General features: G+C 41.7%; 1 protein-coding gene and 1 long non-coding RNA gene across 3 annotated transcripts in view; both read right to left on the reverse strand.

The window, feature by feature from the left end:
• DUSP22 (dual specificity phosphatase 22) overlaps positions 1-4,089 on the reverse strand; it is a 43,510-nt gene extending 39,421 nt beyond the window's left edge. The window contains exon 1 of one of the 2 annotated variants that reach the window (XM_017828736.1): positions 3,808-4,089. In XM_017828736.1, the coding sequence (XP_017684225.1) occupies positions 3,808-3,828 (21 nt within the window). In that variant the 5' untranslated portion in view covers positions 3,829-4,089. Of the gene's footprint in view, positions 1-905; positions 1,008-3,807 lie in introns of those variants that run through there. The other variant, XM_017828737.1, reaches the window with a different exon arrangement.
• A 9,989-nt stretch (positions 4,090-14,078) lies between these two features.
• The window catches only part of LOC108504111, a 24,903-nt gene continuing 14,097 nt past the window's right edge, over positions 14,079-24,884 (reverse strand). The window contains exons 3-4 of the long non-coding RNA XR_001876999.1: positions 15,338-15,405; positions 14,079-14,399 (exon numbers count right to left, since the gene is read on the reverse strand). This is a non-coding gene — a long non-coding RNA (uncharacterized LOC108504111). The remainder of the gene's footprint in view (positions 14,400-15,337; positions 15,406-24,884) is intronic.

The following is a 24,884-nucleotide window of genomic DNA, read 5'->3' on the forward strand; positions in this document are numbered from 1 at the left end:
ATAAAAGCTTAATTTCCAGTCACAGTCATTAAGCTTAGACATTAGAAATTGAAGGTACCACGAAACACCGGGGGGTTGCAGAAATGAGGTTTCTTGTTGGCAAAGGAGGAAAAATCCAGAAGTCTGCATTTGTGCACCATGAAGCAATCTTATACACTAGATAGGAAATTAGGACACCCTGCAACCAAGGACAGATGTTACCCCTGTTGTCCTAGTCATTCTAGAAGCAAGAAACATTACTATGGGTGAAAGCTACCTGGAAAGAAGTGAATCTTCGTGTCATGCTGACTAATACTTCAGCACTCGACTATGGCTGGGAACCTTCAGCTGTGTCATCTCACACTGCCTTCAGTAACTGCAACTCTGGGCTGTGCAAAATGAAGGCCGATGGCTGCTAGGGGCGTGTGAGAGAGAACGGGTGGGAGTCAGAAGAGTAGAAAAATAAGGTGGTTGTTTTTGTGAACTTTTCAACCACTGCTTTATGAATAAAAACAGTAGCCTCTTTACATCATCTGAAACATCATCCGAAACATTGAGAAAATGACCACAGACTAAATAACAGATGTAGAAGAATTCACAAGCAAGGGACAAGGACACCAATGCCTGTCTTCATTTGTACCTCGCATGTGAGAGCAGCTCACATTCTCTACCTTGCAGAGCCCTGCAATAGACAATGGTTGCTTCAGTTGCTAATGCTTCTCATCAGTCCTCTCTGATAATACACCCTTCAGGAAAATGGCTTAAAGGGCTGCTTCACTGCTGTTTCCTATACAGACAAATGCTTGTAACAAAGCATCTAACTCCTTGCTTCTTCTAGATGCATTAATACTGACAAACTTCCAGAGAAGTTCATGGGCCTTTCTCAGAGATGGCCAGGCTCTGCTAAAAGGAACAGACAAGCCTACCTTTCTCCAGGACCACAGGAGAGTTGCACGCATCAGCGAGGGATATTTGCTGCTGACGTGAACTGGCATAGCTTCTCTGACTTCCATAAAAGTGGTTACATCAGCTCTAAGTAGCCACACTGGTTTAAATTTCTCATAAATCCACTCCTACAATGAACAGGGCTTATCTGCCCTTTTTGTAGAGACAGCACTCAAACCTTCTGAAGGGTTTACACGAATAACCGGCAGTTAACTGTAACAGGGATGAGCAACAACTAAAACCCAGGAAAAACTCTTCACTAAGCATATCCTGTTCACCAATAATGAAATCTTGTCACCATCTCAGCTGCTAGACTTCAGCTCCTGGAAAACATCTTCGTAGTTTTTCAACCACAGACTTCAACTTGAACTTTGAATACAAGTCAACGTTAGACATTAAGCATGAAGACAAATCAGGCCACCCAGAAAATTTCCTGGGGTCCAAGTCAGACCCCATTAATCATTCTGACTTAAGAGATGTAAGAAAAAAAAAAAAGTAAAGTACTGAAAATTAATAGTAGCCAAGTCAATGCACATTCACTAGCCAATTCTCCTTCTCTGAGCAGAATAAGAAGGGCATGTGTAAACCAATGCTTTCAATTTAATTTGGGAAAAGTCAGAAGGCTTGGGTGGACTGAAGGGAAAAAAACTACGCAGGGCTAATATTACAGAGAAAACTAGCAACAAAAGACAAACACCATCTAAAAAGAATGCCAGACCTCCAGCCCTTGATCAGCCCTAATGGCCACAAAGTCAGGTGAGACTGCTATTTGCTATGAAATATATCAGTATCAGGAGACAGAAAAATAAGGAGGGAACCATGCCACTGAGAAAGGCTCCAAAAGCATCCACACAGGCTGTAGCAGTCTCTGGAGCTCTTCCTTACCACACCCATCACAGGTCACCATTAATCCTCTTCCCTTGGCATCAGTACAAAGAGATTCCTTAAATGAAATAATCCACAATTGAATAAGCTGATTATTTTCTCCTACCATCCGTATATAGCTTAACCACAAAAAAAACATTTCAGTTGGAAACTAAAGCAATTTGTATTGACTGACTAAGCTGAGTCAAGCAAATACCCCCCAGCATCTGTGCTAATGACTCCATGCCTCCCCTTGCCCCTCCAGCATTTGCTGATTCATGAGATCAAAATGAATAGATGATCCAGAGGCACATTCTGAAGGTGGCAAGTAGCAGACCCATACGCGAGACCCCTAAAAAAATAAACCCTTATGGCCAGGATCCAGCATGGTTACAGCCTCCTTAAAGGAGCCAGTTCCTCCCAAATGCTGAATGTCTCATCCTCTTGGATACAGTGATCAGAAAAGCGAGAAAAATCCAAATAGTATTATGCTTCTCCTGAAAGCTCTGGCTGGTACATGCCAGGGCAACATTTAACAGAATTAAAATTACCAAATTGGCCAGTCACAGATTGCCAATTCCTATGCAACATGGTACCACAGCAAGATCTAATGCAGCTTCAAATGGCCAAGACTTGTCCTTTTGATTATTTTTTTTCTCTCCAGATTGCAATTTTAGCATCCCATATCCTGTCCCTCTAAATATTTTGATAATTTCAAACATTCATAGAAAAATACTACAAACATACCAGAAGCCTAAAAGGAGTCATTCTAGCTGTGTTTCTTCCTAACTGGCCACTCCTAGAAGATGACTGCAACGAGTGGCTACATATCACAATGTCATCCCCAGACTTCAAAAGCAAAAATGGAGAGAAAGACCAAAGAAGGTTCTACCTCGTACCCAGTAACTCAATTCCTCACCAGCCAGATCTTTCCTCTGCCTAAAGTTCCTATTTCCATGTCTCTACCTATAGGATGAAAAGGCTTCACCTTCCCGGTGGCACACTAAGCACTCTGGACGTTCACCAATCTGACTTCCAGGGGCAAGGATGTCTGACCGGGACAACATGTGAGCAGCTATTTCTAGCTGTTCTCCTCCGCTCTGTCGTAGGCCATGCACGCGGCAAAGCTACTCCCAAAGCACTCAAAGCAGGATGTAAGAGAGAAGAGATTACTCAGCTCCTGTTCCTCATAGTAAGCTATATATAAAAGGCTAGTTACCACCACACTTTCAAACCTGGGTTTAAAACAGAGGTGGAGATACTGAGAAAAATCACAGTTGTCCCTTGATAACGACCATGACATGCCAGGGGAATCAGGCACACAATAAGCCCCCACTGCCAAAAGGCCAACACCCTTCGCAAAACAGATCCATCTTCCTTCCTCGCTGCGATCTCCACTGGGGCCGCGCGCTTTCCTGTCCCACTGGCACCGGGCCCAGCCCTACAGCGACAGCCCGTATCCACGGGCTGCTCCGCGCCCTGGGAACGGAGCAAGCCCCGCGCTCGCTGAGAGTCCAAAGCCCCGGGTCCCGCCGCGGGTCGGGGGGTGCGGGCTTTGCCCCAGGCCGCCCCCCAGGGCGGGGGGACACACAAGGGACACTGAAGCTCGGCGCCGGGGGGCACTGCGGCCGTCAGCGACCGCTGGGAACTCCCTTTGCCCGGGGAGGGGAAGCCCGGGCGCGCACCACCGAAACCAGGGCCCCCCTCCCGCCACCCGCCCGTGCTGCGGCCGGGGAGCGGGGGGAGGAGGAGGAGGAGGCGCGCCTCGAGGGAGCGGCGCGGCCGCGCTCCCCGTCCCTCCGCCCTCGCCCCGAGGCGGGGGACCCCCGAAGTCGAAAGGGAAAAGCCTCTGCTGCCCAGGCCTTTGTTTCGGGAGCGGCTGCCCGCCGCGCACGGGCGAGACAAAGGCGGAGGCGCCGCGGCATCCCTCCCGCCCCGAGGCGGGGAGGGACCGCCAGCCCGGGCACCGCCGCGCCGGGCCCAAGCACATGCACTCGCGCACGGCCACCACCGCGTTACCTTGTTCATCCCATTCCCCATGGCTTAAGCGACCCGCACGCCAGCACCGCGGGAGAAGCCGTCGGCCGCTGCTGCCGGCGGCGGGTCGGCGTGCATGGGACAGTGCTTGCCGGAGGGGAAGGGGGGGAGTGGATGACTGGGGACGAGCTAATTGCTAATTAAGGGCGGCTTCTGCTCGCCGCTGTCGGACAGGGCGAGGCGCATCCCTCCCTCCCTGGCCGTGGCTGTCTCGCTCCTGGATGCCGGGCGGCTGGGGGCGGGCTTCCGCTCGGCCGCCCCCGGGAGCGGCGCGAGCCGCGGGGCCGCGCCACCAGGAACCACCTACCGCCACCGCCCCCGCGCGCGGGCACGGCCCCCGCGGGCCGCCCTGGGGCTTGTAGTCCGCGCCGCCGCGCCGTGCGTTCGCCGCGCGCCCCGTCGAACTACGCATCCCAGCGGCCCCCGCGCCGCCGACCTGCCCCACCTGCCGCGGCCGACGGCACCCGGCGGGCGTTCCGGTGGATAAGCGCCGGCCGCGACCGCAGCGGGGTCGGCATCGGTATCAGCATCAGCATCGGCCACCGCGGCGGCTCCCGCGGGAGGCTCCGCGGCATGGACCACCCGCCGTCGGTGGGCCCAGGGAGGGCAAGGCTGCGGTGCGGGAGCGGGCAGGTGCTGCCCGCCCGCCTCTACCATCCCTAACCCTGGGTTGTTTCGGCCTCGAACGGGCCCTGGCAGGACGCACCCTGGCCTTGGGCGCCAGGGCTGCTTGTCACAGCCTCCCGCTTGCCAGCCCGTGCCACTCTGGCGTGGCAGTCCCCACGCGTCGGGCGGAAGAGGGATGCAGGATGCAGGCGTGTGAGGCTCCGGCTGTGCCGGGAGCAGAGCCTCGCACAGCTGCCTGTGCCTTGGCATGGCACGCTGCAGCAGTGTTCTGCCCTGTCATTCCAACCACGCTGCAGGCAGACAGGGACACAAAGGACATTCATGTCCTAACTGAAGCAAACAGAGAGGAGAAAGCAAATAGTTGGAAGCAAACATAGCAGGATCGTACTGGTTGACAGCACCAGAGATTGCCTGGTCTAGCCTTCCTCCTCAAGCAGGGAATGATGCTCATTGCTGAGCCTTGGCAGGCGTGGCTTCAAAGCCATGCTCAATACTTCCACCTCCATGCTTTGCTTCCTAAAACGTGACATGATAAAGCCACATCCCTCTAGCCACAGGGATGTGTTTTAGGGAGGTATGGTGATGAGGGATTTGGTGGTTAGTGAAGGAAATTTTCTCCAAAGAGTTAATGAGATAGGGGATACAGGGAAGGACTTAAGGGATACACAGAGTTCAAATAAGCAGGGGCAGGATACTACTACATAAGGTCTCTCCCATTAACCAGCGGAGTATCAGTGCCCAAAAAGCCTGAAATCCTTAGAGGCTCAAATGCAAAACAGAGAAGGATGCTCCTGTGTGACCACCATCAGGTTGCCTGTGCATTTATACATGCATCAGTGTGAGATGTTTATAAAAAGTGATGCCAAGATGTCATTTCTTGGGCACACCTCGGTAGGACTAGGCAGGTCAGGGGCATCTGCAGCTCAAAATAGGCAGTGGAAGGGTGAAAGATGGAAAACATGTTTAAGTCAACAAGCAGCAAAGCCAGGTATGAAATAACGGGTGGATTAACTCTCCAAGGGATAGATTAGTGATGGGGGGATTCTTACGTAGCGGTAGTGGTTGCCAGTAGAAGCAAACTCTAAGGGAACAATTTCATAACCTCCAGTTGCAGTCAAACATCTGCTGTTGCCAAAGAGGTGGTCACACGTCCTCACGCTACCCTTAACAGCACCTCTGTTCCCCTTTGCTTAAGCAACCCTCAACACCTGTCTGACCCAAGAACGAATTTATTCAGAGAACAATCCCTGTAAAAAGCTGGGGAGTGACAACTCACTCCCTGTGGAGTCAGACCTGTCCATACAGAGACAGGGATCAGGACCAGACACCTCAGCTGTGGCTTGTGATTTTATTGCCACATCTTCAAAAACTGATGCTGTTCCCACAGAAGCCAATGACATGCTTGAAAGCCAACAGAGATTAAGCCACCAGTTTAACTACCTAGAATGATGAAAAACTCTTACCTCGAAACAGCCATGTCATCACCACAGGTGCTTAAATTTCAGGGGAACCCTAGAGAAACACTGATTTTGCACTTAAAGCATTCCTGAACCTTTCCCTCCCTGAGGCTCCACAGAGTTTGCGGGGCTGTATCATGTCATCATCAGCCTCAAAAACATCATAGCAGTCTCTCTGTAAGGCCTGGAAGGATAACCACCCAACTTGAAGCGCTGCACTTCTCCCTTCCCCTTCCATACTGGTGAAAAGCATAGCAGTGAGCTTTATCACAGATATTGGCTTTAATATTTCATTGGTAAAGCTCTCCAGAATGTAATGTACTTTATCCTCATGCCATACAACATATGACTGAGGTCCAAACAGCATGAATCATGGCTTGCCATAATAGCTACTAAACACATTGTATCCCCAAAGTGAAAGTTGCCAGCAACACTAACAAAAAGTGAATAATATCCCTAGTAACTGCAAGGATCTGTGTTGTGCTAAGAGGTCCATGATAACTGGAAGGCCTTGTGGTCAATATGCTGGAAGTCTTGGCTCATCAATTCACTTCCCCATAACTCAGTTCTCCTATCTGTAAACTGCAAGTAACAATATTTCTGGCCTTTTCAAAGAATGCTGAAAAGTACTGTCCATGGGCGATTCATGTGAAATTATTATATTAGGCAATACAGATGGAAAACAAGTATATCTAACTTAGTATCTGACATTTTTCTGAATAGGAAGTGTTACACATCCTCGTGGGAACTGTGATCCTCTGTTTCAATTTCAAGTTTTGTTACTCTCTTCAGGATGCCTACTTCAGCCTGCAGTGCTTTCCCATATTAGACTTCTATTGCATCCATGCAACATTTTACAGTGAAAGAGCAAAAATCAGACTGGAAGAGAGTAACATACCAGGATTAAAAAGCAGTGAGAGAAAATCCACTTCTCTCTTAAACATTTACTATGGTGTATAGTATATCTTTTGTATATCCACAGGTCTAGAGAGGGAATCTTGATACTGTTTCCAGACTTGTGTCTCTTACCCAGTTATTCAAAAAAGTGATTGCTTTTGTTCTTCAGCCATTGTTTAATAAACTACCATAAAATGCATTTATGGGGGCAGGTTTTCAGCAAGCCTAAATCCTCATAAAGTGTTTATTCATTGTCACTTCTCAAGATCTTATTCCTTGTGCTTAGTATCTGCACTGGTTTTATTATTTTTAAGTTCATTTTAAAAAGCAAGCTATCCTGAGATGACTGGACTGAATAAATGAACACAGAAAATAAGAGCAAAAAGGTCCTGCTGAATCTCATAATCTTCAGTCAGTATCCCTGAAAAGAGATCACTTTAGCATGGCCTGTAATCCCACAAATCTGGGGATTTTCCTACTTCTTTGTGATATGAGGATAGTAAACTGAGTAATCCCCACTTCTTGACTTCACACACAAATGTATCTGGCAATGCCTAGTGTTCAGCAGCAGTGACCACTTCTAGGCAACTGCCTGAAAACTAACAGCCAGCCAAACTGATAATGAAACTGAACCTTCTTAAAAATTAGACAGAACTTCTGCGTTGACAGTACGTTGAGCTTACTATGTTAAAAATAAGTAAGTAAATACTCTCTACTTCTTATCTTCTGATCTCACTTTCTCTAAACCCTGAGCTAACATTCAGCCATAGGCAGAAGGCATGTCAGCTATCCATGTTCTGTCAGGAACTGATAAGACCTGGGCTGGGTTCCTGTGAAGCAGCATCACAACTTAGTTCTCAGAGATGGCAAGACGGGAGATAAAAAGAATGATTGGTCAGAAATAGCCAGTGGAATGGTTTTACTCTGAAACAGAGCATTTTGACAGAAAGGAACTGTTTTGCCAGAAATAGATAATGAAACCTTAAAATTCATAAATGGCACCAGGCTTGTTTTGTAACTGTGCTGAGGGGGAGATGAATGGAAGGGAAAGAGCTTGCAGGACTCCTTGCCCATTCTTTTAATATTTCTATTTGGTAATAAACATTGCCAAAGCATTTCAAGACCTGTTCTCTGGATAGAAGAGATTGATTTACTGCCATGTAGTCTCAGAGCAGAATTCATTCATCATTTGATAAATTCAATGTCTTAAGGCCAAATTTGGCTTTTATTATGTCACTCTGAATCTACAGTAACTTTGTCAAAATCAATGATATTTGAGCGAGCTTTAAGTCCTGAAAATGAAGGAATTTACCACTGTGGTTTACTTCAGAAAAAATTAGCTTTCAGGAAGCTGCTCTCAACAGGCAGGGTAGCTGGAAGACCATAATTCTGCCTTGTACTCCTCTTGCTTCCCCTTTCCATTACTGGATATCAACAAAATATAGACTACACCACAATGTAAGGGCTGAGCCAGCAGATGAGGCCAAAATGGCCCAAAGAAGGGCTTTGCAAAAGACAGGTCTTAAAAAAAAAAAAAAAAAATAACACCAACAAACCCAAAAACCTAACAATTCAGACAGGAGGAACAATGCTAGAGAATGGCTGAGAAAAGCATGTAGGATAATTTAGAGGTAGGTTAGCTGCCATGGCAACCATGTACCAAATTACTGCACTTCTGTGTCTCTAAACCTGCCAGCAGCTAATTTTGTTTGCATGTACTTCAGGCTTTAAAATAAATTAATCCACCTTAAAACTCATGATGGATTGCGAATGAAGTGCAGATACTGGGACTGCTGTGGGGTGTTTGGTTTAAGCATTTAGAAAATAGAGATACAGAAAATAATAGGCCTTGAAAATTCTGATTTCACTAAGTAGTTAAAAATTACATAATTTCTTTTAACATTCATAGCAGGCAGTTTTAACCCTGAATTTGTACTACTTTGCCTTGCACATATTATGCACATATCTGCCTTTCCAGATCAACCTGACACATTTACTTCCAATCTGTATATAAGAAAGAAATTGGTCTTAGCAGCACCTCTATTTATTTTTCACTGTGAGAAACTGCCATGTTAAAAAAAGAGTGAGACATTTTCTTTTAAAGCCAGATTCTTTGGAAATATGGTAAAATACTACATCCCTAAAGAATAGAAACAAGGCTATCAAAAAGCATGCTGCAAGGCACATGCATATTACTAGTTACTAAGAATAGTCCATTGCTGAGTGTGAGTGAAAATATCCAAATGTGTTCTCCTGATAAGCTAAGCATGTATTCCTCTCTCTGGGCACACGTAAAAGTGTCCTCAAATGGAAAAATAATGTTATAATAACCTAACCTCTTGCTTCCAGGGCATATACGTGTAATGTTAGGGGAACACAACACCTCTGTGGAGGAAGCCCACAGACCATTATATATTGGTCCATGAAAACCATTCAGAGTAGAAAGAGGTCAGATTTTGATGTACCCCCTGAAACCTGATGAACATAATTGAGATGTTCAGCCATCAGTTGAGATCCGTTAGGTCTTGATCCCCCAAAATCAGCAGGAATCTTTGAACCAGCTGCAGAAGCAGCAGTGATCAGTGCCAGGAGGTCGTTCCCCATCCTCCACCATCACATGATACCCATTGTAAAATGTGGTTTTCAGTAATCATGGCCTGGCTACAGCCAAAGTGCTGGGCAGAGATCTTTATTTTGTTGACATTTTCCCGATAGCTTTTCCTTAATGGGGTTGTCTTAAGATCTCCTGTGTTTGAAAATTTGAAAACAGTTAAAGCTACAGTTCTTAATTCCATGTTACATTTTCTTGGCCAAAATCTAAGATATTAGCCCTTAAATACCACATATGAAAAACATAATCCAAATACTTATATGTCCAACATATTCACTACCTTCTCCAAGAAGGTTCAGTTAGTCTTTGAGGGGCTTGCACTGTTACTTTTCCTGGTGGCTCACTCTTGATACAATAATATTATTGTCCAGAGTCAGTTGCTTGATTTTTCTTGCAGAGTTTTCACTTGGTTTCCTTATTTTGGCCTGTTGCAGTTGCCTGTCTGACTGTGGCAACAGGATCCTTCCAAGCCACATGATTACCTAGAAAGTCTGGCAGTATTTCTGCAGTGCATCTGGGATTCTGCATGTCCAGGACACTTCAGTGGGCTGGGAGTAGTCCATAGCACAGCTGAGAACAGAAGATGAGTGGGAAGCAGAGCACAGAGTATGCTTACAGGCAAGAAACATGCCTCTTAGACTGTGTAGGTGTAAACCCCTAAGTTGTTCTCAGGTTAAGCAGCAAACTCATTGCCTCTTGCCTGTCTGCCTGCCTTCTGCTAGTTATAATAAAAAATGTGTTTTCTCTCCAAATATATGGCCACCTGAGACACCCTGGATCAGTATAATTGCTACTTCTCTCAACAATTAAATACCTTCGGGGATGTGAATCATGTCAAGCTCAGGAAGCAGTAACAATGACAGGACTTCACACCCTGCTATTTGCAAATCCCTGTCCTAACATCATCTCCTGCTGAGCACTGTGTCTCCTGAGCAATGTATCCACTGCTGACAAAGCATTCCACTGATGTGGCTCAGTTAAGTACAGATTAACACCCAATGTTGATATGTAAACCTGTACTCCGCTGCACATGGTGTAAATTCAAGGTATTAAACTAAAGATATTTTCAGACATTATAATATCCCATATGCCTTGTTCAGCACAACAGGTGCAATCACCAGTAAAGTTGTGTCAGAGAAGATAAGAATTACTGGTCTGGGATGGGTACTGTCTGCTTTGAGGTTGACAGCTCATTGGTTTTCTTTTCAACCATTGTCTCCTTCTAAGGGAAGAACTACTAGAACTGATGATATTACCTTCTTTGTATACACTCTGTTCTCTAAGCTGATGTCTTTCACTTTCTGCGACTACTGGACACCTTGCAGTTGCAGGAGGTAATGCTCATATCTGTCTCTGAGCTCTTCAGGTGTTTCTGTGATATTTTATTGTGGTATTTTAGACTCCTGGTCAACCCCTGTGCTAAAGCACCAGAACACCCTGTAAGCTTCTAAGCTGTCAAGGGTTAATTCAGGGTCTCATTGTGGTCTCTTCTGAGGCTTTTTTTTTGTTCTGATCCTTTGGTCTTTTGTCTGGGACTTGACACATTGGTTCTTCTTAATAGTGTATACAATTGTATACTTCTCAATAGTTTCACTTTCCTTTGTGACTCCAGGTTAGATCTACTCTCTCAAACCATTAATTCTACATAAGAATAGAAGAAAAGCTGTTCCAGGTCTTAGCAAGGATCCATATAGCTCCACATCTTCTCTCAACAGTGGCAAGTAATGGATACCTATGAGAAACAGGGTGAGTACAGAATGGGGTTCCTTTTCCTTTTATATCTTCCAGTTTCTGGCAACAAGCAGGTCAAGTTTATGAGCCAGGGACACACCCCATCCCTGAATGTTAAGCTGGTGTTTTTATGTTAATATTTATAGTGACTCCAAGATCTCTTTCTTGAGTGACAAGTGCTCATTCAGGACTGTTTGCATTTATTAGGGCTGTATTTTTCCCATATGCACTCTTTTGTATTTTATCAGCATTATATTTTCTGTGCCATTTTACTGCCCAGTCAGTTGATAATGTAAGATCCCTGTGCTACTTTCTCAGGCAGCTTTTGTTTTGGACTATTGAAACAACTTTTATCATCAGGCACTTTGGCTATCCACCATCTTCTCCAGCCCATTTGTGAATGTGTTGGACAATGCTGGACCTGGCACAGACTCTTGTGCCTACCTTCCTCTTGTGACTTCCTTTAATTGTGAAAAATGATCAGTAGCTTCCACCTTTGCTTTTCATCTTCAAACCAGTTACTAATTCAAAAAAGGACCTTCCTTCAAGGTAAGGCTTTTTAATGAGTCTTTTGAGGTTTGGGTAATACTGTGAAAAGGTTTCTGAAAAATGCCATTATACAAATTCTGAGGGAAACTGGAATGTGGAGAAGGGTGCAAAGAAAGGGGATGTGTTTGTCTCTGAGACCAGAAAGTTTTCAGCCCTCCTTATGTCTAAACTCCCCCTTAACCTGATAAAACTGTGTAGTCTTCCAGAGCACTACTTGTGAAAAAGCAGCATATTTCCACTGAAATCCATCTGGCAATGCTGATAACACGGGCTGAATGTTCAGCTTATTAGTAGAATTACTAAGTATGTTTCATTTACTCATGTCTTTGAATCTGGTTCTGTAAGCAAAAATATTTTTGTCTCTTCATTGTAGACAGCTGTACTTTGTTCAGGAAAAGTCAAACCCACCAGGAGGGAATGCAATAGTCAAACTCTAGTTAGACCTGGGTAGGGTAATGCAGATTTACACTGAAGTCCATGAAGGCACATACTGCTTAACAGGAACAGCTTATGCTGTCAGTGAACTAATGTAGCTCAGTCATTGACTTCAGTAGGAAAAGGAACGCCATTTGTCATACAAGATTCACTTGACCTATCTTTTTGTAAACAAAGAGAGAAGACATTTCAGGAAATTTCACATGAAAAAATGACTTTTTTCATTTGATTATTATTCCACTTGCTTTGATGGTTACTTTATTTGTCATCTGTCAGAAAATGAAACTCATTTTATACTCTTTTAATATCCGAATAGAGCTATAATGCATGTACATGGGCTTGTCTTTAGGAGTGGTGCCAACACTGAGTAATTTTAATATATAATATACTTGATAATATCTGAACAAATATTCTAGAATAAGTCACTATAGAAATGAAGGTAGGTTTCCTGTGTGGCTTACAATATCATACTAAAATACAAAAGAAACCTGACTGGGTTTCAGTTATGAAATAATAGATACCGAGGCATTTTCAGGTTTGCTCCATATTGCCAAAGTGTTTAAACAGGTGTGTTTCACAAAGTTTGTGAAACAAAAGCTCAGCTTAAAGCAAATCAACATTAGGAAGCAAAACCAGCGCTGAGTGATAGTGCTTAAAAACTGAGAAACAAGAGTGGTTTTAAACAGCAACTGAAAAGATGCTTTAATGTTTTTTTAACATGTTTTCACAATTTTCTGCAGTTACATACAAGTCACTGCATCTTATATTAGTATTAGTTCTGTAGTTTGGATTACATCCATCAAACATCAACTTTTTCTTGTAATATGAGCAGGTTAGCAGTTTTTGAAGATTAAGAAAACATGCTCATGAACCTAAATTCTAAAACCCATTATTTTTTTTATCCAGAACATTACCTTATGTATACAAATGGGGAAAAATGGCAATGAATCTAAAGGCCTCGATAACTTTACTTGACCAGCAATTATCCTCACAGTTTTTAGGAACAGGCATACCCCTTTGCAGCGAATGCAAGGGTAGGCAAATATTGTTTGCTAAATTCAAGTGATATATGTAATCAATATACTAACTCCACCACAGCTGAAAAAGTACCTTTCCATCCCACTGTGAGCTGAATGTCTTCCATCACCATGCAAAATGATAGTCAGTCTCCCTTTGAAACACAATAAGGCTTGGCAGTAGCATAGGAAGAAGTATTTGGGTCAAAGACTGCTAGCAGAGGCACAGGTGGACAACGTGACCTGAGGAGAAATTAAGAAAATCTTAAGAATTCTGCATGATTTTACTTAAGTCTCTAAAACCTTTAATTCATCTGAATTCACTTCAGGCAAATCCCTTCATGCCTTTAAGTGTAAAGAAGCCTTTTGTCAGGAGGGCTTGTACTGTGTAGCTCTCTGACATGACTTAGGAAGATAAGACATGAACAATGGAGAGTTATTAACATGAATAATTTTCCATGCAAATCGGAAGCACCACAGAACAATGGGATGGCAGTGGCTTAACGCCACCAGGTTTTCTAAAGGCCTGAACATAAAATATCACAGTAGGAAAAAAATACCAAAGTCAAAATCTACTAGAGCAAACCTGCTTTCAATAAATAGATCAGGCAGGTGAACCACAAGATCCCTTTTTCTGGTAGTGTTTCCAGAGATTTACTGCCCAGAAAACACGATCGAAAAGCCAAAGCTAAAGAACAACAGCAGATTTTCCAAACTTGAAGAAGTTCGCAAACACAGTGCATGAATCTAAACATCTTCACCAGATTCACCTTCATTCCACATAGTGGGGTCATCAGGATTATGACAAATGCATTTGCAAAAGGCTAGCAGCTATATTAAGCAAATATGTTGGCCCCTTCAATACAGGAAACAGAGAAGCAATATAAAGAGATGAGCAAGTTAACTTTTCTCCATGTCTCTTTGTGTGTTGTCTTTTTCAGCAGAAGGGATGTAAGAAGGAGGAGGGCTAGCGGAAGCTGTAGGTATTGGGATACACATCCCCTGTGGTGGGTAGTTGCTGCTTGGACTTTCCCAAGACTGTTATCTCTGTTACATGTGTTGTTACAACTCACAGCTGAGCAGCAGAGCTGGTGCTAGTCCTGATGGCAATAGGTTATACTAGTTGAAATACCAATCCCAAGAAGCTCAAGGGCAAAAAACTTCACACAGCAGGTAGCTAGCAGCTGTCCCACTGGATCTTCCATCCTTTCCCTGCTGAAGCCTCCTTCACTGGCACCTATGGGAGTGATCCTACAGAAGAAAAGTGTTTCCATTTGACATTTCAGTGGACAGTCTACGTAGCAGCAGGATGCTGTCTGAAACAAGCAGACCTCTTGATTTATTCATTCTGACAGTGGGGATTATTTTAGAACACAAGTGACATGAAATAATGTTTTCTGCAGTTCATCAGGAAACAGAACAAGACAAAGCACCAACTTTTGAGGAACAGGAGCTATGACAGCCTGTCCGTGCTGCACATTTAGAGCTTCTCTGACCATAAGAGGAATTCAGAATAGAATGTTCATTAAAAGGGTTGGTTTTGCTGAATCAAATCAAACTACTACATGTCTCTGTGTTCAGAAAACCTCAATGTAGTTTATGTTCTATTGGAAACCAAAAAGTGACTGTCAGCTAGCTCCAGTCCATCAAGTGCAACATTCACTGAAATCAACAGACCTGTATCCCTTGCCCCTAAGTCTGAAAGGTTTTCAACAAGTTGCTGACATGGAGGAGGTCATTCAACCATTTCTAGTACTGGGGAAGGAGGGAGGGAGAAAGGGAAGGAAGGATCACCTTAGAACAAGACTACTGTATGTTGATGTTTGGGAAGTCTACAGTCTACAGGCTGCTGCCTCTGAGCCTTTCTGTGGTTACACAGAGGATTTCGGTCTCTGTGTACCTTCTGGTGTACTTGGCAGTCTGGCACCTTCAATCCATACTTGATTCTCTACTGAAAACATTGATGCTAAATCTTAAAATCGAGAAGCTGTTTTCCTCTGCCCATGTGAAACGAGAAAGAAAGTGTAAATTTGCTTTCCTTATTGTGTTGCAGTGATGAATCATTACTCAATACAACAGCCAAAGTACAGGTTTTCTGCATATGTGAAAGCAAGATTACCCTGTTTCTGCCATACATATTTATTCAACTCCCCTTTTATCCTTCCCCTTAATCTTTGTCCCTCACTTACCTCACCATTCCTCCCAGTCCCCTTCTTGCTTGCACATCACAGCTCCAAGCCTTACTATCTTCCACTCTCTAGAGATCAAATGGCAGAAGAAAAAAACATGAAGAGTAGATGGGTCAAGTCTAGTTACAAGTGAATGCTTGCTTTCCTTTTTCTGAAAGTCTGCCTTTTACCTTCACTTCTGCCCTCCAAGGATCTGCGCTTCAGCCACTGAGAATGAAAACAACCACAGAGAGGAGTTTGATTTTGGACCTTTTTTCCCAGAGGAGTGCCTGTATTTTTCTGGATAAACTGTTTCCAGTATAAAAATAAAGTTGATCTTTCAAGTAAAGAAAAATATCTTCTTTCTAAACCAGCTTATGGGAAGCAGTGGGATGAAGAAAAATGAAAATGAGTATTGTTAAACCTTTAATGTTTTTACCACCAAATTAATAATTTTCAATGAAAACAATATATTATTTAAAATTAATCAGTATTTTCTGAGGGGAAAAACAGATCTCAAATCTTCCTTCCAAACCACCTGTTCAACTGGAAGCTTTGGAGCTTGAGAATAATTCAGAGGTACACATATCACATGTGGCTCTGTAAGACATGGACTTAGAAGACTCCATTATGCAAAAAAGATGACTGACAAAGGATATGTTTAGAGATCTATTAAACTAGGTGCCATAGGAAAAGTGAATGGGCAATGGCTGTCCCTAGTCTCTTTTCCAATGCCAGAGCTAAGGGGCATTAGATAAAACCTGCACAGAGCAGGCTGGAACAAAGGAAGTGGTCCTTTATACATCGAGCTAAACTTTGGAAATCCTTGCTGCACAAGTGTGTATGTAAAAAGGTGCTGCATGGGCTCAATAAGCAACTAGAAAAATCCATAAAGGGTCACTAAATAGGAAATCCTTTAGCAATGGAAGTCCATGAGCTACACATTATTGAAGGCCAGAAGAAGATTCTGGAAAAGTTACACTATATTCTTACCTTACCTTCTGATTCCCCCCTAGGCATCTGCTCTCAGGTACCATTGGACATGCCAGCTGACCAGTCTGACCAGACACAACTGTGCCTTTGTTCTTCAACTTTGACTCAAAATAAGGATCTTTTATATACAGCAGTATCTACTGCTCATTGAGCTCACTGAAGGTATTGTTCAGCTTTATGAATTAACATCTCAAGGACAGTTCTACTCTGTAAAACGTTTCCAGTAATGGGGTTTCACTTTTATCATCTTCAGTGTTTCCCATCATAAATATACTTATTTTCATGTACATGATAGCATAAATCCAACCAGATCTCTAAAGCTTGTGATGGCTTCTTTCCTTCCTGATTTTTTTCTCCAGAATACCATATTATGTGCCTTCATATTTTCTATTCAAACTCACCACTTTCAGAGTGACTGGAATGTAATGTGAAACAAAGGGCATGCTCCTATATACACTGAGTCAAGGCATGGAAATCCTTGCTGCAAAAGACTGAACTTTTTCACAAAGAACTGAATCAAATCTCACCTCCTTTAGCTGGCCACACCTACTAACTGCACAGAGATAAAACCCGGGGAAACCCCTTTGTTCAATGCAAGTGATGATGTCAGTTGTTCCTACAGGAGGTGGAATTCTTCCATGGTGACTTCAGAACAATGTCACATTTAAATTGGCCTTTGGCTCTTCCTGTCTTTAGACAAGATTTCTTTTTAGTGAGCCTTCAGTGACCCTACCATGATGTTAGTTTGGTGGTTGACCAGAGAGAAGGTCGCTATTTCAGCAAAAATGCAGGAGAAATGACAGTTGTGTGGGCAGCAGCAAAGTCAGAAGCACTACACTATTTGGAAATGAAAGACAGGCCTTGAAGTTAATTCTAGACTAAGAAACAGATGAAAACTATCCAGTTCCTGAAACCAAGTACCCACCTTAGCTGCATCCAAACATCAGCTTGACTGGATTTTGACGTCGAAACACTACTACACTCACTGATCCTTTGACAGTGAAGTCCAGATGCACAAACTTGTAAGGAACTAATGCACACTCCAGCAGGTAATTTAAATTTACACCAGGCGCAAGTCTCTTCTAGGGCCTGAAATCTACTTCTTATATTATAAATTTTACTTAGCAGTTGAATAAACATCCAGAATGCTGTTTAGCTGTGAGCCTGCTACATGCTTTGCATGCTTGTTGTGCACTTGTGACATTCATGCTACTGTTTCATGATTTTGTGGCCCCCTGGCACAAAAGTAGCTCTGATAATAAAGTCATTACGCCTTGCCTTGAGCAGGGTGTCACACTGTGTTTGGCACAGAGGTGAGAAAACTGAGTTGATCCAGTGCCTACACAAGTACATGGCATTACTAGGTTGTGCAATGTAACTCTCAGTCTCAAATATTATTACTTATGCATTTTTTTCCATCACAGTCAATATTCTGAGTAGTTTCAGTTGACACCTATGGGGAGAATTTTCAAAACCGCAAAGTGTCAGCCTAACTCTATTTTCAAGAAAATCAACAGTATTTTTATTGACTTTGGTTTTGGGTGATGGTTGCACACTATAAAGCATTTCATCTTATATTTTGAAAGCCAAAAAGAACCTCCAAACAGAACACCCACTATTGAAGGCATTCTGGCTAAACTAAATCATTCTTTTTAATTCTGGCTCTGATTCCCCAGAATATTTTGATCATCGGGAAAGATATCTGACCATGAACATTTCAGACAGACAGGGACAAAAACCTGGGTCATAAATATGGATAGGTCAACCACTGAAAGGGATAGCATCTGCAAAATCACAAGCATTAACTGTCTACGTACCAATGTAAATAAATTAGAAGTTCTCTTATCCCTAGAGCTCACAGAAGTTTTTTAGAAAAGTCTCAACTCTTTCTGTGCCATACTTTAGGGCCAGTTCTGAAACCTCATTCACTGGCAACTTCTGGCACTTTATCCTAAGGCTGAAATCAACCATTTTAAATAAAATGGTTGTACCATTCTCCAACATCAAACGTGGTCCTCTAGAGTTTCACACCTGGCCATAGGGAGGGTGGTTAAGCACTCAAACAGCTGCCCAGAGAGATTGTGTGCAACAAAAACCCCACTGGGCAAGGCCTGAGCAAGCTTATCTGTCTGTAATGTACTCCCTGTTTCGACCAGGAGCTTGGACTAAGTGACCTCCAGAGATCCCTTCCAACTTCAACTAAGTCTTAGACTCAATGATTCTGCTTCTTTTTCCCTTGTATCACCTACCGCTAAGGGACATCTCACATAAAAATGCTGTTATTGTAGCTCTGCCCTACTAGCCTTGGCCTTTCACAATTTTTTTGCCTGGACCTTCCCTCTGCCTTCCTAATGAACACCCTGTTTCTGTATTTTCTCATAGTGTCTAGCCATCAGCTTTAAAAACAACACAGACAGAACTTTAAGCCTTTCTTCCAAAAACCTTCTCCACATTCTCAGCTGTTAAGACAAGACAAACATCCTCAGCTCAGTCTCACTGTTTTACTTAACCAGCTCTGTAAACCTCCATATTCAAGCTATATCTAAACATTGCAGTTTCTTTGTACATCAAATCTCTTACATTCATCCCTCTCTTTCAGTAATCAGGGACCTAAGATGGGGTTCTGAATTTTATGTTAGTATTGTATCTACTTCTATACATCATTTTGTGTGGGTTTGCTTTTTCCTGCAGTTTTTGGTGACTCGCTTACAATATTCTACAATTTCACAGATTTTTTTGCTTTCCTTTTTTTTCCCTTTTTTTAAAAGTCTTAAACTCCTCAGATAATAATAATAAAAAAGATAATTTATGTAAGCTAAAATTAATATTAATTCCATGGTCTTAGCTCTCAGTCCAGTTCTCATGTCACATCCTAACTACTAGATGACAGGAAGGGTATTAGCAAAGATACTGGATTTAAGATTCATAAAACTTGGCATTGTTTTCTGCATTTCAGTAGGTCTACAGTGCAGAGTTTCATATGAATTAGACAACATACTTCAGCTGGAATATATGAAGACTTTGAAACATCTAATTTACATTTTGAAAATAGAGTTCTTTATTTAAACCTGCCTTTTGTATCTATTTACCTTTTGAAGTCTAAGGGGTAGAAGTATCCAAAAGCTTAAAAACTGCACCTCAGAAAAATGGGCATAACACTGTTTCCTCCCTCTTACTGTTCTTCATCTAATTATGGGGACCTTAACATCTTTCCAGTGAGGAACATATTTTATTATGTGTTTCCAAAGCATAACAAGACATTCACTCTTTTGAATAAATGGAGAGCTTTAAGCAGAAATTAAAAAAACCCACGACCAACAGGTTGTACTGCTTCAGCTTTTAAAGGACAACCTTTTAAGAAATGCATCTTTCCTTACGCTGCAGCCTTTCAGAAGATTCCCACTTTCTAAGAGAATCAATGAGAGTAACTTCTGTCATTTCTTCTTGGTCCTGCAAGTTAGGCTAGGAAATGCAGCTGAAACTAAAATCTTCCATACAGTTTCTGTTTTCTGTGAGTATTTTTGAATATCAAGTGACACATGTGGGTGGGGGAACTTCAAGATTAGTTTTAATCAAATCTCAGCTTTTGCTGGAACTTCCCAAAGCATTTCTCACCCTTTGCTCCTGACTGAAACATTTTGCTGGGTTTGGGTGCATTCCAATTAGAACTTAAAATATTTGATTTTGTTTTGTTGTCTTGCAATGTTCCAAGTACTCCCAAGTTTCATTTCATCATTCAGATCTACCCCTTCAGTCTTCTATCCTGAAGTTAGCTCTAAAATGTTACCTTTGTATCTGAGATACAGACCACATTAAAACAAATCTGGTGATTTCCAAAAGACTTCTAGTCTTAATAAGGAAATAAAAATTTATCTTCTACCACAGGCAATGAAGATGGAATTAACAGGACTGAAGCAAACTGAACCCATACTGACAGCAGCTTCTTGATACCATTTTAGAAAGAAAAGATGAAAGGTAGCTTCACTGTGTTTCTGCATAGAAAGATCACTCATTCCAGTAATGATCAGCAGAAGAACTTTCTAATATAGGAGCATGGGTTCATAAAGTGAGAGTTGGAGAGTGAACAAATAATCCAGAACAAAGTAAATTCTTTTTAATCATCTTCTTCTGGTGAAAAAAATAATATTCATAAAAGAAAAAGGCAAATGTAAACTTAGAGCTAGAATTTGTGATCAAAAAAAGATACTTGTGGGAAGGGGTTGATTTCACTCAAAAAAAGCCTAGCAGGAAAAAAGTGTTAAAATCAGTCCTTATAGCTATTTAGTGCCTAATATAGTGGGTCTCCTTTCTCACTGAGAACTTTCAGGATGTTATGGAAGATGTACTAAATCATACCAGAAGCCACCAATTTCTTTCCAGTGATAAACGATTAAATATATTGTGATTTTCCTCCTCGTTTTAGCTTGCCTTCAGTTGCTCATGCCTTTTCTTTGGCTTTCTCCTTCTTCTCACCTCACAAGTGTAAGTTTTCATCAGCTTTCCTCATTTAATATCTTCTCTGTCCATCACGATCCTTCCCTATTCCATCTCCCGGTCTTTTGCACCTCCTTTCATCACTCTCTCTCTCTTTTTTATTAACCTTTTTCTTATCTGTCTGTTTCTCTTCCCCACACAAATAACCTTGATTATATCCTGTCCGTATTTCTGCTACTTCTACAGATTTTTCTCTTCCCATCTCTCTTGGAATAAGATTCATTATGGAGCAGGTGAACATAATTTTGATCAATAAGGCAAAATACCTAAAATTATGGCCAACATTCACATACAAGGAATTGATAGAAATATAAGCAGCATATTTCTCTCTTCAAAATCAGTGCAATGCAAACATAGCTCTTCCTGTTGATTTTAAAATGTATTTTTTCTGAACTCTATCAATTATTTCTACCTGTTAATTTTCAACATCTGTGTTATTTTTCTTTCTTTTCACTATGCACCTTTGCATCAGTGGGGTTTTTGGTTTGGGTTGGGTTTGTTTTTTTCCAAATCATCTGCTCAGTTTTCTTTACATGCATTTTAATTTCTTTCAACTAATTCATCCTATACTACCAGTCTTCTCCCATAACTAACTGCAGCTATTTCTTGCAGGATTTATACTTGAAACATGGAAGAGCTCTTTCTTTTAGAATTATTTAGTAACATGGCCTCTACTTAGCGAGTACACCTAACTAATGATGTCGGATACTCCAGGTATGTTGCACATGGCACCTCTAAGCACACTGTCTAGAGCTGTTTTTTTTAATTACATCTCAGGCCTTCCCCAGTTCAGTTTCTGGCAATTGAGTTCAACTGAACTATTTTCACCATTGTCTCTAGTGACTTCTTAACTGAAGCTTACAGTTCTAGCACTGCAGGCTTCTCGTTCGTGGTCTGCCAGTTGTTCTTGGCACAAGTACAACGTCATTTCTGGAAATTTCACATTTGTTGGCTTCAGGATCTCCATTCTCTCCTAATTCTTCTCCGTCCTCTATAGCAGAAAGACGTTTGGAGGCAACCTCATTCCACTCCAGCACTCCAAGGTAGACAGGGTGTTCTGTCAAACCCTCAGTTTGGTTCCCTTAGCTTCTTCTGCCCCTTATCTCTGAATAAGTACTCCCTCCGTGCACTTAACAACTTCATGCTCATCATTTACAAATCCACATTTTGACTCTAGGCATGAATCATTTTAGCCAAGCTAATAACTCAGCCTGTCTTTCTGACAACTCACTGTGGATGTGTAATCACCAGTGTAAGCTTAATATGGTTAATTGTTCTCGCCCAGTAATTTTTTTTTTCCTAGCTTTGGCAACAGAGTCTTGCACCACGCCAATGTTTCAGCAAAGCCAAACTTTCTACGTTAATATTTTTATTTCATCTCCTTTCTTGAGACACCTCTTATTCTTGGTTTTTTTTTAATCATATGAATTATAATCCTACCAGTATTCGTTTTGTAGGACCCATCACGGTCTAGCCCTAATCTACTAATTCTATTGCTTGCTATTGAAATGCTTAGTATGAGAGGGTCCTTCCAAAGAACTTGTGCTACAGCCACCTGTCAAATTTTGCAATCTGCACCACTGTATATTCTTCTATCCTACTTATATGTGCCTTAATGTTTTCCTGTAAACTGGTCCTTTGTTGTGCTTCCTAATTATGATAACAGTGAGATCAATTCAAGTTCCCTCTTTCTTACTAGACTGTGTTACACTGTTGTGTTTTTTAATTACTCTTTGATTGCAAGCTCTAAGAGGAGAGAACCCCTTAGAGCAAGAGCTCAGGGTCTTGCGATACCTGAGTAAAAATTCTAGTTTTAATAGAACTGTATGCAAATTAATAATATCTTGTCCTTGTATTATTTTATGGTACTGTACAGTATTCCTAAGTACTATAACACTTCTGTGAATTACACATTTTCCAAATACAATTTGCTTCTACAGTACCCCGGCTGAGATTTGTAAATGCTTGCACAATTCAAATAATTGTCTACCAAATTGAACAGTTTAATATTAGCTACTTACTAGAGGAGATGCATCCCTTATTCTATTACAGTCAAGTAAAATGAGTATACTCTAAAGAATCTACTGCAATGGTGAAGTGTACTGCAAAGAAGAAAAAAAAAAAAGCCTACTAAAAAAAGCAGATAAGTTTTACTCTAATTTCCAGCCACGACACCATACAATATTTATTTTCAGTCTGGACACCCTGGGAAATCAGTAAGCTATTAATAAATACAGTACAAATTCAGAGTTCTGATGAGCTCCTTAACACTTACATCTGAGTAGATTTATTTTAAAACACTTTTTTTATAAATCAGCATCCAGTGCATATGTAGACAGAGATATGTCTACATATGCCACTATTGGAATATGATATGAGTGCCAAGTGAAGGGACTACGCTGTTGCATGGCCAGAAAAAAAAGAAGATCTTTACATACAGAGATTTATTTAACCCGTGAAGATTCTTGATCTATATATGAGATTTTACAACAGTATAATTGGAAAGAACAGCTACAGAGGAATATCCTAAAATTGTTAGAAAATAAAAATGAGAACTGGCAACTAAAGAACATTTATAAATATATCGTGTAACGACTTACTATATAGAAACACATGTAAAAATTTTAGGAAAAGGTGGCAATGATAGAAATAGCCTAAGAAATGGAAATTCTACATATTATACAAACTTTTTAAGAAGCAGAATTAATTTGACTTTTAGATTTTTTTCTGAATTTGATTTAATGGGCTTGCTCTCATTAAATGCTGTATGGCATACTATAATTAATGTAACACCACACTCTGCAGAGTGACATACCTGATTCATTTAAGGAGGTGCCAAGGTAATGAAAATGCAAGAAACGTGCTTTTTACCTTTCAGGGAAGTTCTTACAGGATCCAAAATTCATCAACACTTTTATCAACATTTGAATATTTTTTAATACATCTTCTGCTGTCACCTACCTTATAATTTTCATAAGACAGCAAAAAAACAGCACTGTACTTTTTCTAGTACAGTGATCTTACTTTTTCTAGTAAGATCAAACCACTAACACTTCCATTACCATTCAGCTAGAAAATGATATTGTGGTCTGAAGATCCTGTTGAAGAAATAGGAAAACTTCCGTTGGTTTGGATAGGCTCAAAACAACTTATTTTTCTGAGTTGTTTTCACAGAACAAACAGCTTAATTGGAGGCAAATGTATATGTAGATTCTCATCCTAAACACAGCATAGGATGATGTCCACAGTTGACTTGACCTAGTGATGTGTTAAATCAATGGCATAGTGCCAGTAATCAAAATTGGACCTGGAAATAAATATTGAAAGAAAGGGTTTGACTTCTAGATATATTGACAAGCAGCTGAGCTACATGGCCTGCTTCCTGTCGCACTGTACCTGCCCATCTATCCCTGCATAAAGTCTCACCAGATTGTGACCCAATGTGGTATATGAAACTTCTACATCCCAACTAGTGAAACAAACATTTTTTAATTCTGCAAATATCACAGGCCTCCTCTCTTCTTCTTTCACCTGGTGAAATCCCGACATGTTTGCTCAGCTTTTCCCCACTGCTTTATGAGGCAAAAGTTCCCATCACTTCCCACAACTAGCTTTTACCAACTTTCCAGACTCGTTATTTCCAGGGAGTGAGATCAAGGTGGCCAGCTTGTTTCATTATAGGACAGCTAGCAGGCTTAGCTCTCAAGTCTACAGGTCTTCCAAGCTCAGTTACATCTATTGGTGTACACTGCAGATTGCCTACACAGATGCCTTAGTTTCTCTGAGGCAATTTCTAGGTCCTTTACATCCCTCTCTTGTCTTGTCCAGCTGCCTGGGACTCCCCCAGCTGCAGCTGAATGTGGATTTCTCTCTAAATGGCGAGGTTCCTCAGAGCAGACAGGACTCACAGAGAAATCAAGGCAAGTCTCCAGTTGTACTGAGCATTGAAAAGATTCCCCAAAGGACTAACAGAGGGACAATTAATTTCTTCCCATGAACTACCTCCTCTCTGAATCTTGTGCTCACACTTCAGAAAGAAGAAAAAAAAAACAAAACCACAAAAAGCAAAGACTGAAAAATA

This window comes from Lepidothrix coronata, unplaced genomic scaffold (assembly GCF_001604755.1).
Source record: "Lepidothrix coronata isolate B3197 unplaced genomic scaffold, Lepidothrix_coronata-1.0 Scaffold152, whole genome shotgun sequence".
NCBI lineage: Eukaryota > Metazoa > Chordata > Aves > Passeriformes > Pipridae > Lepidothrix > Lepidothrix coronata.